Source organism: Nuphar pumila, chromosome 10, assembly GCF_984573655.1.
Source record: "Nuphar pumila chromosome 10, dmNupPumi1.hap1.1, whole genome shotgun sequence".
NCBI lineage: Eukaryota > Viridiplantae > Streptophyta > Magnoliopsida > Nymphaeales > Nymphaeaceae > Nuphar > Nuphar pumila.
In genome coordinates, this window is record NC_143258.1 from 87,889,320 (window position 1) to 87,908,553 (window position 19,234).

Here is a 19,234-nt window from a genome sequence, read left to right on the forward strand (position 1 = left end):
TCATACATGAAAACACGAGAAGGTGCATAAAAGAATCATCTCGTTCAGATTCTTACTGCGCTACTGATTAGACATGAGAATTTTGGTGACTGACAGAATCGCACCGTGAATTATGCTATGAATTGTATTAGGAATCGCTCAATGAGCATACTTTATGCCATCAGTGAGAATTGTGAAATTTGCAGATCATATGAACTTATTGATATAAGCCATAAAATGGTATTCATCGTTGCTGTGATATTTGCAAGGTTCATGAAACGCTTTACTGTTTTATGTATTATCTTTTTTTATAATTCAATATGGATTTTTATTGCACTTAGCAATGGAGAAGAGCCATTATTCATTTGTATGTTTGCCTCATTGATTGTCTTATTATTTTTCTTGTTTTTTATTATAGAGAACTCATTTTACGATCCTCTTGGTTAAACTCAACAGGGTTGTTCTCTGTGGTAGAGCTGGTTGTAGCTCCACCTTTTTTATTGTTGTCCTCATGAAATTGACTAGCAAGTTCAATGGACATTCTCTTTTGGGGGCCTATGATACTTGGATCACTCATCCAACAGTGTGTCCCACTGAAGTAAGTTTGAGTTGAGAGGTCAATTTTTTGAAGGTCTAGACCAAGATAATATTTTCATAACATTCAGCTCGCCTACCACCATCATGGGGCTCTTATTCATTCTAGGGATTACAATGTGGATGTTCAAGTTCAAATCATCACACAATCTGAAGTCTCCAGGTCTAAGATTCATCCTTCTGGTTTATTTGAAACCTGCAGTATATCTAATCAATGCACTTATGAGAAGCCTGGCCAAGTGGAACTTGCCTCAATTAAGGAGTAAAAGCTTTTTAAGGTTCATCTGTAAGTTTTGAAGAACTGATCTGTGAAAAGTGTGTATGTGTATCTGTCCAATTCTCTATTTCCAAGTTGCTTTTTTGGGTATGTGCGCAATATCAACTGATTAAAAGGGACCCGTGTGTTTAGGAGCCTTTTAAGGGTCTCATAAGTCATAACCGACCTTCTGAGGTCTGTTTGTGAAACTACACATTTGGCGTAGCATCTCATCTGATTTGGAATCACATGAGATTTAGAAAGTGAATCTCATTTGAAGAGTACCCAAAAACAATCAAACATAAAAAAAAAATACAGAACCCCAAAAGCAAATCTCATCAAAAGTGAGTGGATACAAAACCCAAAAATGAGATTTATACAGTGAATTTGTGTGAGATTGAATCTCTTTTGAACAGTATTTTTACTTTTACCCTTGGCATGGCCAATGCAAGATCTGACTCTGGGCATTCAAAATGCACCCTAAAAAATTTGGTTGGATTTCCAGTTTTGGAATCCAAAGTCTTAATCCAAACATTCTCCTAGGGTCGTGTTTCATGCAATTGTAGAAGTATGGTTGAAATTCATACTTTTTGTAAAACATGTTTTTTGCATTTATGTCTTGTCAATTCCTGCCTTTGAAAATTGCTGGTGGACCCTTTCATCTTTAAACCGCCACCGCTTCTTTTGCATCATTCTTTTTTTCTCACAAAATTTCCATGCAGTTTTCTGTTCATAGACAATTCATTTCAAGACAGATTCCTTCCCCCCAATCCTAATTCTAAAACCCAAAGGGTTAGTCCTTGTCGGATTAAGAGTGTGCAACCTCTCCCAACTCATGTCATAGTCTAGAAGATTTTGAATATCTGGATCTAAATATTCCACCTCAAAATTTGTCAAAATCCATAGAATTTATAGATCAAGAAAAGTGATCACAGGCATTTTTATGAGTACTGAAAATCAAATGTCTCCAATATCGCCATGGTCTATGTCCATCTTAGTTCCAGGGTATTGCATATTATCAACTTTATCACATGAAGGGTGTGTAGGAATGTCCCATGTGAGAATTTCTGGCATTGAGTATTCTCATGGGGCCTACCTTCAATTGTTTAGTTGAACATAGAAAAGTGTGGAATTGTGTCAGATCTGGCTGTCAATGGGTTGGGTATCGACTCAACAGGGTGCACCCAAACTCGCTCAAATAACAGTCAGTCAGGTTTAGCTTCAGATTACATCAGATAAAAAAAATAGAAGCCCAAACCCTACCACCATCCTTTTAAAGTTTTTTTTTCTTTTAATGATGGAGAAACTTGCCGGGGTATTAGATCATTTCAGGCGTGCTTGTATTCATTGTGGACTGATCCTTTTTTGACAGCAAAACTCCAAATATCAACTTCACAGCCCATTAAAAAGGTGCTCTTTTTGGCTTTACTGCATGGATGCATACACGAGGAATTGATAGCGAGATGTTTGGGAGAACATAGACAATCATGCGTCACCCTAACCAAGGTATTTAGAATATACTTTTTATGTCAAAAAAATATGTAAGAAAACACTTGGATCAGATATCTGGTGAACTTAACCCATTAATTCTGAGTGACAACTTGGATAGAACCATGACCTCTTTGTTTGTTCGTTTTTCCTTGATGATGAAGGAAAACCCTCACTGAGAATCGAGTCACTTAATGAGCCGGCCTCCTTACAAGCTAAAACTCTTGATTGAGGACGCCACCACCCAGCCTTACGTGCCCCACGGCAGCCCTCATGTGCCAACAGGATTTGATCCTGAGACTTCAGCTTAACACATGACCCTTTTGACCACATGACCTCATTGATTTTAGAAAGGATATGTGTTAGGTAGATTGAACCTTGAAGTAATTGCTTTGCTAAAATAAACCTTAGTGTCATATTTTTTGTTGGATTAGAACCGTTAACGTTGCATAGCTTCATGAATATGCCAATGATTAACTGTATATTGAATATGACAAGTTTTTTCCTCTTTTTCCTCCCCATATCCAAGCTGGAGGATAGGCTGTGATGGCCCCGGTGTGGTGCTAGAACCTGAAATACTTTTTCTAGCACAATCTGATGGAGAATAAAGACAACTTGAAACAGAAAAAGTTGGGAGAAAGTTTGTGATTAGCTTACCTCCATGTAGGGCTGGGAAACGAGATGAGCTGCGCATGTTCGGCTTGCAAAGAGATTGTTCCAACTTGTGAAATAGGCTTGACAAGCTCGAGCATGAACAACCAATGTTCATCTCGGCTCAGCTTGTATAGACTTGTTTATTAATAATAAGTTATAGAAGGAAGATGGTTGAAGTGTTTAGCCTATAAGCCATAAGTTTAAAGTTTAAAGTTCAAAGTTCAAAGTTCAAACTCTATTGCTTACATGTTAAGAGTAGAGCAATGTTGAAAGTGTAAAAGATTTTACTTTACTTCATTGATCAACTTGGAACCATGATTTGACTTTCATATATAATACACCTAAACTATGCGACTAAACTAATGCCTACAAATGTGAAAAAGCTACAACAAAAAGTAAAAATGAAAAAGTAAAAGATAAATACAATAAGACATGCGGAAAGGTAAATCAGTGCTTGCAAGATAATGGGAGCCCGATAACTTGATAAAGAATATCGTCATTTGCATATGCTACATTTTAGCAACTGCTTGTGAGTATCAGCTGTCCACGTTAACAAATGCTAAAATGTAGCAATGATCAAGTGTTCATGATAACACAAATGCTAAAATGTAGCAACCATATGGAGTCAACCATAATGTCGTTTAACACTCCCCCTCAAGTTGGTGCTTGAGGATCAATCAAGCCCAACTTTTCAATCAAATAGCAAAGGTGGTCTCGGCGAAGTGACTTAGTGAAGATATCAGCACATTGATCCTTGCTAGGAATGAATTGAGTTGTAATGACGCCTTGCTGAAGTTTTTCTATGATAAAATGGCAATCAAGCTCGATGTGCTTGGTATGCTCAGGAAAGATAGGGTTGGCCGCAATATGTAAAGTGGACTGATTATCACAATACAGAGTGGCAGTTTCATTGGGAGAAAAACCAATATCACATAGTAGATATCTTAACCAAATGACTTCACTGGTAGCCATGGCCATAGATTGGTATTAGATTTCAGCAGACGAACGGGATACAATATTTTGTTTCTTGGTTTTCCAAGACATAGGGTTGTCCCCTAAGAAGGTGCAATATCCTGTAGTAGAGCGCTTTGGAATAGGACAACTAGCTCAATCTGAATCTGCATAGCATGAAAGACGCATAGAATTGTTAGCATGTAATAGAATTTCTCTTCTTGGGGTTCCCTTCAAATATTTGAGTAATTTCATTCAAATATTTGAGCAGAGTCATGGTTGTGTCCCAGTGAGGTTGACGTGGTTCCTACATAAACGGGCTAAGAATGTGGACGAAGTGTGTGATGTTAGGCCGATTAATAGTAAAATATATGAGTCTTCCCACAAGCCGCCAGTATGGAGTTAAATCTGTAAGTGTGGTCCCATCATGAGACAACTTTAAGTGTTGTTCCATTGGAATGTCATTAGGCTTGGATCCGAGATACCCTGCATTGTTCAATAGATCCAAAACATATTTTCTTTGATTCAAGAATATTTTCTGTTGTGAGCGATCAAGGTATTGACGTTGGATCTGAGGTGATCATCATTCTCAGTAATGATGACATCATCCACATAGACAAGAACGAATATTTGTTTATTTTCCTTTCTCAAGGAGAACAAGGAATAGTTGACCAAAGATTGTTTGAACTCTGCGTGCTTAAGAGCTTGAGAAAATTTGGTGAACCATTGGTGGGATGCTTATTTAAGTCCATATAGAGACATGTTTAGGCAACAAACAAGTTTATCCTCATTTGTGGTATATCTGGGTGGCAACTTCATGTATATTTTTTTGTGCATGTCCTCATGCAAGAATGCATTATTGATGCCCAATTGATAAAAAGGGTCGATTAGAAACAATTACAATTGATAATAAGCATCTCATTGTGACCAGTTTGGCAACTAGGGCAAAAGTATCGTGGTAGTTTAGCCCTTCTTGCTGCGTGTACCCCTTTGCTACCAAACATACCTTGTATCTTTCAAAGGAGCCATCAGAATTTTACTTGATCTTGAAAACTCACTTATTTCTAATGACTTTCTTTCTGAGAGACAAAGTGATAAGAGTGCAGGTATTATTTTCAACCAATGCCTTGACCTCAGCTTTCATGGCCTCGCACCATTTCTTATCTTTCATGACAGTTTGGTAATCCTTTGGTTCATCATGGAAAGATATGAAAACCAAAAAAGCTATATGTTCTTGAGAAAACTGAAAAAATGATAAATAACGTGAAAGTGGAAAAGAAGACTTCTTTACCTTAGAGTCAGATGTGTATGCGTAAAGTGCATCTTGTGAACATTGGTAGCCATTTAGGTATGTGGGTCCAGTCTTGATCCGTGTAGATCTTCTACATTGGTCTGGTGGGTCCATTGAAGGGGGTGCGGTTTCAGGAGTTGTATGGTTCATTGAATCAGGCGAGGCGATTCTTGGATCTTGATCATCTAGAATTGGAAAAGGTAGAATATAGTTACTAATGGTTTTCTTAATATGGGAATGGAAAGAGAATACATTCTCGTGAAAGATGGCATCGCGACTCACAAAGATCATTTGGTTTTTAAGATCAAAAACTTTGTATCCCTTTTGTCCATGAAGATATCCCACAAAAATACATTTACGCGCACGGGCATCAAATTTGTGTTTGTAATTGACATTGTGGGCAAAACATAAAACAGCCAAAAACATTTAAATGTTGATAATTAGGTTTAGAGTGGTATAATAGCAAATATGGCATTTGAAAATACTCTTTATCTGATCTTGAAGTGGGTAATCGATTTATCAAATATGCTATCATTGGAATGCATTCACCCCAAAACTTGATAGGTAAATTTGCTTGAAATCTCAAGGCTCTTGCAACTTTTAGAAGGTGCCTATGCTTGCGTTCAACCACTTCATTCTGTTGGGGCGTTGAAACACAAGAATGTTGCTACAAAATGCCATTGATAGAAAGAAAATTTTGCATATCATGAGAAAATAACTCAGAGCCATTATCAGACCTAATGGTTTTAACTTGTGAGTTAAACTACACTTTAACCATAATGATGAAGGTCTGAAGGAGTTCTTGAGTTTGAAATTTAAAACGCATTAAAAAAGCCAGGTGGCTCGTGAAAAATCATCCACAACAGTGAGAAAGTAATGTGTGCCAGTGATTGAAGGAATGGAATATCCCCCCCAAATATCAATATGAATTAAATTAAAAACACAAGAAGGACGTGAGTCACTATCAGAGAAAGGCAAACGGGTTTGTTTAGCTAATGAACATATATTGCATGAGCATTTGTTAAAAGAAATTATGTCTCATATGCTTATATAAAGGATGTCCTAATAGTCAGTGCCAAAGGTCAAAAGACTGCATTTTGGCCGATGGAGGTAGCCGTTGTATGATCTGGCTCCATCTTTAGGTAGTATAATCTGGCATGCACTTTACCCATACCAATCATCATCTTCGATCGATGGTCCTATATTTCATAGTGATTGGGAAAAAAGTTAACTTCACAGTTCAAAGATTTGGTAAGTTTACTAACAGCTATTAAATTGAATTTGAATGATGGAACGTAAAGAACATGATCTAGTATAATGTTTGGACAGATGATGGCCTTTCCAGTATGTGTCACATAAGAGAGTGTAACATTGAGAAGTCTGACGGGTTGTGAACAATGGGGTTGGATGGAAGACAATGTGGTTAATGAGCAGCACATATGATTGTTGGCTTCAGAATCAAGAATCCATACATTAAAAAAAGAATGAGTTAAGTTGGCAAAATGATTACCTGTCATTTTTACCATGGGTTCTTTACTTTATGATATGAGTGATAAGAATTTGTTGTATTGTTCCATAGTAAGCTAAGGAGCAAGATTGTTGGTTGAAAGGACTTCCTTGGATTGAACCTGTGCTGCAAAATTTTGCGATAAACGATTTTTTTCATTTGAAGTCCCAACTCGTTGATTGGTAAATCCATTGGGTTTTGTTGGACAATCATAAATGTGGTAGCATCGATCCTTAGTAAGACCTAGTTTTCCACAATGATCACATTTTGAGCATTTTCTTTGCCCTTTACTCTTGAAGCGAAGAGTATTTTGTGAAAAATGATTTTGTCGTACCCCGTGATCCATAGTAGCAGCCACATTATTCTCCATGATTGTCATTATCCTGAGATCTCTCTGTCTCTCTTCTTGTAATAGCAAATTGCAAGCTTTATTTACATTTGGCAATGGGTCTATGATTAGAATCTAACTCTTTATGGGAGTATAAGATTTATTGAGACCCATTAAAAATTTTATATGTCTCTCTTGTTGAAGTAGATCCGAGAGAAACTTAGAAGCACCACAAATACAAGGAGGGTTAGCCAGTTGTGTTGAGAACTCGTCTCATAGAATTTTTATTTTTGTATAGTAACTCGAGATAGAGAGGTTATCTTGATGAAGAGTCACAATGGATCGACAAAATTGAAAACTTTATGGTCTATTGGTATGAGAAAAACATTCATAGAGTTCTTTTCATACATCTGTCGGTGTTTCTCCATAAATCACACTTTCGGTTACATCCTTTGACAATGAGTTCAATACCCATGAGAGGACCATGTTGTTGTATTTGGTTCATTGGGCAAACATGGATGAAGATACGTCTAGTTTCATGACTGAGCCATTAACGAAGCTCATTTTATTTTTTGCCAAAAAAGCAACGGTCATGGCTCAACTCCATGACAAATAGTTATCACCAGTGAGAGGGATGGTGACCAAGATTTGTCCCGAGTTATTCGAATGATGCAAGAACAACGGGTTATCATTTGACTCACCAATGGTGGATTCTCGTTCATGTCTGCCAAACCCACTGCTTTGAATAGATCGAGCACCTCCATCAACCATGATGTAGGGATCACTGGAACACATGGTTATTTGACCTGCATTGATACCATGTTAAGAGTAGTGTAATGTTGAAAGTGTAAAATATTTTACTTTACTTTATTGATCAACTTAGAATCATGAATTGAGTTTTATATATGATACACGACTAAACGATGCCTACAAATGTGGAAAAGTTACAACAAAAAGTAAAAATAAAAAAGTAAAAGATAGATACAATACGACATGCGGAAAGGTGGATCAACTGACAGTTGCTACATCACAACTGCAGCAACTGCTTGCACGGTAATGGGAGCTTGATAACTCGATAAAGAATATCGTCATTTGCAGATGCTACATTTTAGCAACTACTTACAAATGTTAAAATGTAGCATCGATAACAAATGCTAAAATGTAGCAACGATCAACTGTTCACGATAACAAATGCTAAAATGTAGCAACCATATGGAATCTGATATTCAGATAATGATAATGTCGTTTAACATTACAAGTTTGATATAATTCTTAATTTTGCAAATGAGCTAGTTTAAGCTTGGCTTAGTTTAGAGTCCAAATTTATTGCTTCCAGTTTTTGAAATAATTATTTCTTTTGGTAATGAGCTTGAATGTGCCTGGCTCATTTAGCTCGGGCTCTTCATGAGTTCAATCTCGGCTCGACATAAGAAACAATCCAAGCCTGAACACCCTTAGCTTGGTTCATTCAGCTACTTCCATGTCAAGGGCTTGAGGGGCAAAATGAGACATCAGTTTGTTGTATTCTCTACAACCTTGTGAGACTTGCATGCAAATTAAGCATTTTTATCTTTAAACTCAAGGACCACATCTCTCTCTCTCTCTCTCTCTCTCTCTCTCTGACCATGGTCAGTTACTCTTGGTCGAATAGGCGGATTCGCCCATGCTGTAGTGTTCTTGGCAGGGTTTTTGTCACTCCAAATTTGCTGGATCTCATTCCCGATGTCAAGTGTGTCTTGCTGGATCCTTCTATCTCGAATCATGATCAGTTAATCACTATTTGGGGGGATGGTTTTAAATACGCCAGGAGTTTTGTGTTTAAACAGTGGCGGCTCTAGGAGCTAGACTTTCACACGATTATTTCAAACTCTTTGAACAAGCTCTCCAATGAGCAGTGGGGGCTATCCGATGTCATGAGAAGTTGTCTCGTCTTGCTAAGGATATCAAAGCTTGGCTTCATAATCGAGATGTGGTTAAATTTCATCAAATGGTTGCTTAAGAGCAAGAGATTTCAGCGTTGTATCAAACTATGTCTTCCCCAGAGTTTCTATCTGATTTGCACCTGCAGAGTTTGCAGGCCAGATCTATTGAGTTATCAACGCTTTTGAAGAACTGGAGGGTCAAGGAGGAAATTAGATGGAAACAACGGGCAAGGGTGAAATGGCTTGCGACTGGAGACGGTAATACAAATTTTTTTCACTCATATGCTTCTCATCGTCATAGGAGGAATGTCGTTCCTTCAATCACCATTGAAAGTGTTTTGTACTTTAATCAACATGTTATTTCAGCTGTCACTCAATATTTTAAAGATTTATATTCTGTTTCACTTATTGCGAAGGGTGTCATTGGTTATGTTTTTGTTGGTTCGATTCAGCAAGATCAATCCAGAATTATGCAAATGAAGTTCTCTGAAGATGAGATTTTTAGGGCCATCAAAAGTTTGTCGGGGTGGAAAGCTCCAGGTTATAATGAGTTTCATGGGGATTTCTTCATAATTTTTTGGTCTTGTGTAAAGCCTGATGTTATTAACATGTTTGATGAGTTCTATCGCAACTCCATATTGCCTATTCAAACCCACTTGACAATTATTTCTTTAATTTCGAAAGATGATGCGACCACTGATATCTCTAGGTTTCGCCCGATTTCTGTTATGAGTGCCCTTTATCGAATGATTGCCAAGGTGTTGGCTAATAGGTTGAAGGTCGTGGCTCACCAAATTTTTTTGAACTCTCAGTTCACTTTTATCCACAATAAGAGGATTCACCATTCATTTATTTTGGCCTCTGAAATCATTCATTCTTTATATCTTAGTGGTCAGTCCTATTTTTCTCTTAAATTAGATTTTTATAAAGCCTTTGATTTTGTGCATTGGCCCTTCTTATTTCAAATGTTATCCAATTTTGGCATTGGTCATCATTTTTCTGGGTGGGTGAGGAAATTAGTCTCTAATGCTCAGGCCATGATTAAGATTAACGGCACAGAGGTGGTCAGATCAAGTTGGGGCATGGATTAAGGCAAGGCTGACCTCGCTCGTCTCTGTTGTTTAATGCCATTGCTGAGGGTCTTGTGGTGTTGCTCAAGCGTGTTGCGGAGAAGCGCCTGATAGATCCTCTAGATGTTCCAGATTTCTTGAACCATATTCTTATTTATGCTGATGATATGATTATTTTTGGGCGAGCAAACGTGCAACAAATGCTTAGATTCAAGCTTATTTTCCAGTTCTTTCTTTCTCTTTCTGAGCTTTTTCTAAATGATAGCAAATTCTCTTTTACTATGTTCAATGTTGAGTCGTCTATGCTTGCAGCGGGTCAACGAATTTTTAATTGTGCAATCTTTGAGTTGCCGATGACGTATGTGGGCCTGCCATTACAAGTGAAGTGTCTCTCTTCCGCTGCTTGGGCTCCAACTATTCAAAAAGTGAAAACATGTTTTTTTTGTGACATGCATCTTATCTCTCCATCGTTGGTCGTCTGACTTTAATCAGATATGTTCTTTCTTCTATCTCTGAATTCTTCATGTCAATGTTTGTAACGCCTGTGGGTGTGAAGAAGCAGATTTGTCGTTTAATGGCAGATTTTCTTTGGTTTGGGTGTCAACTTAAGAGTAAGCGTCATTTGGTTGGTTGGCAAATGATGGTGTTACCTAGACGTATGGTTGGCTTAGGTATTTTTGCTCCAAGACAGAGGAGTATTGCTCTTGTGACCAAGCAATGTTGGATGACCCATCAATCAGGTTCTCCATGTGCTCATTTGCTTCATGCTAAATATGGTGCTCCTGATTTATCTCTTTTTCATCAAGGAACCCGGGGGTTGACGATCTCGCACTTGCAAAGCATGTGACTGAGAGCCTTATCGTTCTTCAGAGATCAAATTGGGGATGCGAAAAATTATGATCAGTGGTTGCAATGGGCGATTGCACCAAATGGTGTGTTCCATACCCACAAAGTGTATAGATCGTTGCTCCCCCCGGGGGCAGATTGGTTCCTTGAGTGTGTGTTATGGGGTAAGGGCCCTTCCCCAAGATCTCAGGTCTTGGCTTGGTTAATTTTGCATGATAGGGTTCACAATTATTTAAAAAAGTTGGGCTTTCAGTTTCCAAGTTGGTGTGTGCTTTGTCAAGCTGCTGAAGAAACTACTTTTCATTTATTCTGGTCTTGCCCAATCTTTGTGGCCCTATTTAATAGGACACGGAGATCTCCGAACGTAATTCTCAAAGAAGAGTCTTTTGTGCTTGATCTGCTCCTGGGCCCTATTGAAATTAGACGATGCAAGCGGTGGAGATTGATATGGAAGACATGGTTATTTATTACTTGGTGGTTTGTTTGGATGGCACACAATGATGCTACTTTCCATCAAATTTCGATCATCCTTAATAATCTTGTCCATAAAATCCTGGTTGATGTATATGTGATTCTACGTATGCATCTTAGAGACCTGTCCTTTCGTCCGAACAACGTTCACTCATCGGTGGTTTCTTCTAATCTAGCGGATCCTGGTTGAGCTTTGCTTTGTTGTTTGTTGCTAGCTGTTTGTAGTTTCTTTTTTTCTTTAGCTTTTGTTTTTCTATATTTTTAGTTTTGTTTTCTATATTGTTCGGTTCATGGGTTCAACATTTTGTTGATCTTAATGAGTGGTAATGTTGATCCTCTCTCTCTCTCTCTCTCTCTCTCTCTCTCTTGCTGATGAGAGGTCCATCAGGATCGAGTCCTAATTGGATCCATCCTATAGTGGTAAACCTTGGGAGAGTGAACCGACCCATCTCCATACCCGTCATGTAGGGATGTAAACAGTTAGGATTTGGATCAGATGTGGCAATTGCCACATCCAACTAATCTGATGTCGATTAAACAGACTCCCATGGTGAAAAGCTCATACCAGATCAACTTTTTTATATTAAACAGATTTTGTAGCAAAAATTCAAAAACATAGCTTTCCATTATAATCGGATATGGTTTTGGCTTACCAAATGCAACTAAATAGAATCAAATTGGGTCAGATGTGGAATAAAATCTGAGTTATTGGCATCCCTACTGTCATGGGTTTTGATTCAGGGGAAATCGAACTGAAGACGTCCAGGGCCTCCGGACATCCCACGGAAGCCTAGAACCTGAGTTCCTTTTGCTTACACAATCTGGTTGAGAAAAAAGCCAACTTGAAACAGAAAAAAGTTAAGAAATGTTTGTGATTGGCTTACCTCCACGTCATGGGCTTGAAAAGCCAAATGGGCCAGGAGTTTGTTGTATTTTTTTGCAGCCTGATGGGAGTTAAAATGCAAAATAATCATTTTTATCTTCAAAACCAAGGACCACTACTCTCTCTCTCTCTCTCTCTCTCTCTCTCTCTCTCTCTCTCTCTCACACACACATCCTTTGTGGAGTAGTTGCCACCAGCCTCATGGAACCAATAAAACCTACTAAAAGATGCACCCATTGAAAAATATGAAAAGTTAAAAAAAGTTAAAATCAACAAAGAAAAGCATGACCTCTGGGAGAAAAATGACCCCTCACGGTGCATCTTTTCTATTCCACAACATACTTTCTATTGCCATTGAGTGAAGCACCACCATTTCTCCCTTAAAGTCAAACTCCTCGATATATCAAAAAATCATATATATATATATATATATATATATATATATATATATATATATATATATATATATATATATATATATATATATTATTTATGTTTAGTTAGTTTAATCATTGTGGCTTATATGAGAGGTGCCGTGCCGTTGTAGCTACTCCATGTATAATAGTAAAAGGAAGCCCCTCAAACGCAAGTCTCAAGGTCATTGTCCTAAGGAGAAAGCAAGGAGAAAGTCGAAGTTGAGATCTTTTTTTTCTAGTGGTTGCCAAAATACAGCAAGGTTATTCCAACTTGATCAGAATTTTAGCAGGATTTGATAATCTTACAGAAGATGATTGCCATATACCAAATACTTGAAATGTGAAAAAAAAAATTGTATACAAATTCATATAATTGTAACATACACGTTCATGAATTATCCATGTTGCCACTCCCCACCTCCCCCTCGTCCTCTGCTTCAATTGAGCCCAATATCCCTGAAGATGAGGCTTATAACTTGCAAAATTTAGCTTACCAAGTCCAATTCCCTGAACTTCAGCAGTTGATCCTTCAGTGGTGCAATGGATTAGGCCCAGTTGGAACAAGTCTCTTATCCACGCCATACCTCGGATCGACGACCGGATCCCCCCTAGCTCTTGATCTTGCACTCATTCTTGTCTGTGATCTCTTCCTCGCCCTCTCCCTCGCCAGTGCGATCGCTTCCCAAGAAGAAAAATTGGCGTTCACCAACATCTTCCTATGGAGAAGAGCAGGAGAGAGGCTGTGCCTGCTTCTCTTCAACATGTTGCACCCATGAACCAACAGAGCCAGAATGACAGATACCCATATGACCATCCCCACAACATGTGTCATCCTCATCTTCACTTCTGTCCCTAGCAGAAGAATGCAAGGCTTGAATGGCTTCTTCTGCACTTGGCAATCAGCAGAGCTTTGGATTGAATAACACCAACAACCAAAATATGACAAGAGAGACACATGAGAACTAGCAAATGAGACCTCTCTCTCTCTCTCTCTCTCTCTCTCTCTCTCTCTCTCTCTCTCTCTCTCTCTCTCTGCTTTCTTAAAGCGAGGAGATCATGAAATGGGGAGTAGAAATTCAACGAGTGTTGAGTGTTTGCTTGGGTTTTGACTCACTTTTTGTGCTAATTTAATTGAGCCTTGAGTTGTTTCTCCCAGCTGATGCGGAGAGAGAAGCGGGGAGCCAGCTTAGTCCTGCCCCCTTCTCCAACCTTCCCAACATTTCCTTGATCTTCAAGTAAAAATTAAATCTTGTTAAAACTTCCTCCAAACTTTACCTCAACAATAAATATTATGGTTTGGAATGGCTTGGGAGTTGTTTAAGATTACAAGTTGCAACTACCCTTTTGTTTACATGATACCAACATCAATATCCATTGAGCAATTTGTAGGGCAATAACCCTATGAATCCACATATATATATACCACTGTTGGATGGTGTGTGCCATATGGCCCCTGGATCCTGAGAAATAGGTGGATTGGTGGGACCACCCACTTGAATCTTGGGCTTGATTTTTGTGGGTCCTAAAAAAATTTGTGTATTAGAGGCATGGCTTCCGTGTATTAGAGACCAGTTGGATGGATGTTTGCACTGTTGTAAATGCCATTAAAGATATAGTGTCGGTGTTATACATGGCTCTAGATCAGTAATCTTGTTTAGGTGATCTGACAATGGGTCGGATCTGCATCAAGTACTCCACCTGACACAAACCGAGTATAGGCATTAAAAAAAATGCTGATCTGAATATTACTCGAGACCTGAACCCAACCCGAGTAATATGCAGGTTGGTTATGAGTTATGGTTTTTGTTAGATATCCAACCCGAGCATTTTATATGTTTTCTTTTATGCAAATAAGCCCCTTTGGATCCAGGTTTGGGATTTCATTTTCTTGACCTGACAAAACCCGAATCCAGCAACTAGTTATTTGTGTAGGTTTGGATACATCTTGATGAGTCGGATGCCCGACCCATTGACAGCCCTAATCCAATGACATCATGATTGGTTAGGAATTGACCAAAATGACCCTGTTGGTAGGGTTGACTCTTGGTACTCATCCTTTCCATTCCTACTCCTATGTCAACCACGTGGCTGTTACAGAAATTAATGGTAATATAATATTGTCATTCATAAGTGCTGTTTGAAGAGTGAAATCTAACAGTTCTCATTGTATTCGAGTTCAATCATGAATTAACTGTATTGTGAAAAAAGGAAAGCATTAAAAAGTTATTGATATCAAACAGTATATGGTGTGTTAGATTTCCTCTTCTCATAATTTCTCACCAGAAATTAGGTTAAGATTACAATTTATAAATGGCTACTTGCTTCAAATGACCCACGTCATTGAAAGCCTTAGAGACACTGATATTAATGTATGAATTGGCGTTTGATAAAGGCTATTAATTGGCTGTCACACAGACACCAAATGATGGACACTTCTTTTAGTTGGGCACTTAAGAGACATCAGTGTCCGTGCGTGTGTATGTAAGCGAGCGCGCGGGGCCGTGCAATAATACTAGGAGTGTCATCGGGTCGGGTTTGGTTCGGACCCAGATGGAAGCAGACTTGCACCAGATTTTTGGGTATGGTATCAGATCTGAACCCGTGTCTAATCGGGTCCACTATAAGAAAACCATACCCGGATCCGATAAGAACTACATGAACCAAACCTGGGTAAAACCATGTTTTTTTATTATTTTTAAATTGAAAATTTGGGGATGTTAATTGGAACCCGGGTCAGGTCCGAGTCTGGTATAAAATTTCACAAACTATACCCGGGTCCATGTATTAATCGGAGCTTTGGGTCTGGACCTGGGTCTTAATCGAGTCTTTTTATTTATCATCATACCCGAACCCTATGGGGTTTGATTCAGGTCAGGTTCGGGTAAACATGACCCGTTGACATCCCACAATAATACAACTATGATTTAAATTTTGTATGATTAAACAAATTGTCTTAAATGAAATGAAACTCACTTGAATTCCTTTTTTTTTTACAGGCAAACTGGGGTTAGGCCGACCCCTACCAGTTATACAACGATACCGTTGGGATTCGAACTTGCAATCTCACACACAAGGTGACGTGCACTAGCTGCTCCTACCAGACAAGCGGATCGTTGGTTGAAGTCCTTTCTTTTTAATTACAAGCAGTTGATGAGAACCAAATCTAACATTATAACCCTTGTAATCATCAGGGATCTGCACGTGTGGTTGTGTGGATGCTGCACCTTCGTAGAACTGGAGAGAATGATCCAAGTGTGATTTCCTAGCGAATTGATCAGATTTTTGAAAAAACAATTCTTATCCACCTGTGGTAGACACAAAAAGAGTCAAGCACCTATCCAATATATATATATATATATATATAGAGAGAGAGAGAGAGAGAGAGTAATGTGTTCCTTAGACCTTTTTTGTTAGGTCTCGCTAGGCCCTTGCTAAGTATTTTTTTTTACATCTAACATCATAGATGTGATCTATAGATTTTGTGTAGTAGGAACCGGCTTTTGGATTGCCGGAATCGGTCTTGTATACAGGTTTTTTCATTGATCGAAAATCAATGAAAAAACATATTTTTTCTTGCTAAAAAAAATATATTTTTTCGTCGAAAAAAACATGATCCAAGAGTCAATTCCCACTAAATCGAGCATGCTAAAACACATCTAACAGTTCAGATTTATCATAAAACACTTAAAACCTATGGGACAGATTTTAATACATGAAAATAGTAAATAAAACATGTTAAATATGATCCAAAGGTTAGATTTTGCATTTGAAGCTTAGATCTATGTAAATTAAGTGTTAAGTTATGATGGTATGGTATGACCATGGAAGCATATATATATATATATATATATATATATATATATATATATATTCAAGTAGTTTTGACTCAATCTTACCTCGTGGATGTATTCTGCTCGATTTAGTAATAAACAAACTTTGAATCATAACTTTGGATGCTAGAATTTTGTGAAAGTTTTGAGTCATCTATTTTCAAGCATTAAAAAAATCCTGCTTATGCATCACAATATTCAAGAGCCAATCTCTTTAAAACCAAGTATGTTGATTGTATCCATGCAATCAAATTTAAGAAGAAAATTGAAACAAATCCATGAAAAATGGATTCATATTCTAGTTCTCATATATATATATATATATATATATATATATATATATATATATATATATATATATATATATATATATATATATATATATATATATATATATATATATATATATATATATATATATATATATATATATATATATAGAAAGAGAGAGAGAGAGAGAGAGAGAGAGAGATTTGGTTGTCCCCTGCTGCTCTGGCTTTCAATGTATGAGTTGGTCTGAATTGCCAATACCATGGAAGTTGGTCATCAAGATGAATGTTGAGCTTTCCCAGTCAAACCTGAAATATAGGTCGGCAAGTGGGGCCCATTTCCTAAATGTTCATGTTGTTTTCTTTCCAAGCCTTACAAGTGGTCCTGGTTGTAAATCATTCATCATCAACATGGACTTGATCATGTTGGGCAATTAATGAAGGGAACGTAAAGAAGAGTCCACACTAGCGATGTTGGTTGTTTCTATGAGAAAGCATAAAATGAGGATATGTGGGACTGATTTAAAAGGGTTCACCAGAGGGGGATTTTAAAATTGGGTGTATGTTCGAATATAACGTGAACATGGTTTTCCACACCACTTCACACGGACGATGACCCAAGCCAGCCATGGATCTGATTATGGCAATGATGATGATGTTTGATAAGGAAGAAATGCCGTTTATTAGATTTCACATATCCTCTAAAGATTTTTTTTATACTTTAAAAAATTTGTATCATCTTGTAAAGGCCCAACTTTACCGAACAAAAGGTGTTCAAGCTCATCTAGTTTGTATGGCAAGCTGAGCTTAGCTCAAGTTCATGGCAAGCCAGAGTTCAATGAGCCAAATTCATCTAGTTTGTATGGCAAGCTGAGCTCTCTCTCTCTCTCTCTCTCTCTCTCTCTCTCTCTCTCTCTCCACTGTGTATTCATATATGAAGTACCAAAATATCTTATGCAGACCAGAACTAGACATTTGATTGGTCTAATAATCTTATTGGTTTCCTGGATGTACATCCAATAAAAGATTGGGTCAGAAATGGCCATGAATGTTGAGATCCAATCTTCATTCACTGGACCCCATTTCGTATTTGGTCTCTAAAGGTCGGATCCATGTCCACAATCTCTCTCTCTCTCTCTAAAAACGCTCACATATTCACTCATCCACATGCCTTTCTTTTTCTCAACCTTGGTAATCACAAGTTTTTGAGATTGAGATTATACCCAAAAGGTTGTCATTTCCACACTAATCTCTCTCTCTCTCTCTTCTTTGACCATTGGAGGAGTGGGTGGTTGCTTGTACCAATGCTTCTTCCTGCCGACATTTATCACTAAAATTCTGGACATGTGTTTGCTTCAAGCCATATGCAACCCCTTTAGGCTTGAGCCTCTCATTTTTAGTCCAATGTAAGAAAAACCCTCCCCTCTCCCCCCCTTCAACTCTCCAATATAAGTCCATTCTTCATTGCAATGCTCTACATTTGAAAGTGGAGCCCACAGTAAAAAGAGTCATCTGTTTTCGGGCACCCTGATTCAGAGTCACATATTCGTACGGTCATCATCTTAATATTTTTGATGTTTTTTTTTTGTTAATATTTCAATAAAAATGCTTTCCAATATTAAAATATTATACAATATTTTTGTTGATTAAAATTTAAAATTTCCCATTGCCTCGTGTCCTATTTTTTAACTTGTGAGTCGAACCCCGATCTTGTGTCCTCGTGTGCACGTATCTTTGTGACACAGCTTTTAACAAGTATGGCCATTTCAATAGTTTAGTCAGCCATCTGTATTCCATGAGAGTAGATCAAAGCAGTCTTCTCTATCCAACGGTTTATTACAAAAAGAAAACAAGTTCATAAACAGAGGCAACTACCCCCTTTTTTTCAAGGGGGTCCAACTCAAGGGCACGTTTGGTAGAGAGAAAAACTCTAAAAGAAAGTTTTGCCTGTGATAGTTTTTTTATATGAAAAGTTTTGCAAAAGAAAGTTTTTTGCTTGTTTGTTTAGCATAAGAAAAACAGAGTGAGCAAATGTGAAAAATAAGAGAGGAGGATGGTGGTGGTGAGATGGATGTCGATGGTAAGATGGTGGGTGGTGAGATGGGTGGTGGAGAGTGTAAAATAAATTTTGTCTTGATAAAAGACATTCTCCCCCCTCCCCTGGTCGAGGAATATTTTCTATCAAAAAATGTACTTTTTAAGAAAAACTCTCTCAGCAAAAAAGTCGATCTTGTTTGAAAGGATCAGAAAAATAAGTATGGATTTTTCATTTTGCGTCACTTTTCCCAGTTTATTTGAAGAAACTTTTATAGAAAAGTGCCATGTTGATACTCATTTTCCACTGAAACAAACACTCAAAAAAGTATATAAAAAAAAGTCCACGTTAGCCCAAGCGGACCCCAACATTTTACGAAAAGTCATTCACATCTTCTGTATGAAAGAACTTTCGTGGGAAGGCCTTACTACCATGACTTTTTAA

General features: G+C 37.8%; 1 protein-coding gene across 1 annotated transcript in view; it reads right to left on the reverse strand.

Moving 5' to 3' along the window:
- Positions 1-13,185: 13,185 nt before the first annotated feature.
- Positions 13,186-19,234, reverse strand: part of MSH2 (MUTS homolog 2) — a 33,511-nt gene continuing 27,462 nt past the window's right edge. The window contains 1 exon segment of the mRNA XM_090018470.1: positions 13,186-13,508. Within this exon segment, the coding sequence (XP_089874596.1) occupies positions 13,186-13,508 (323 nt within the window).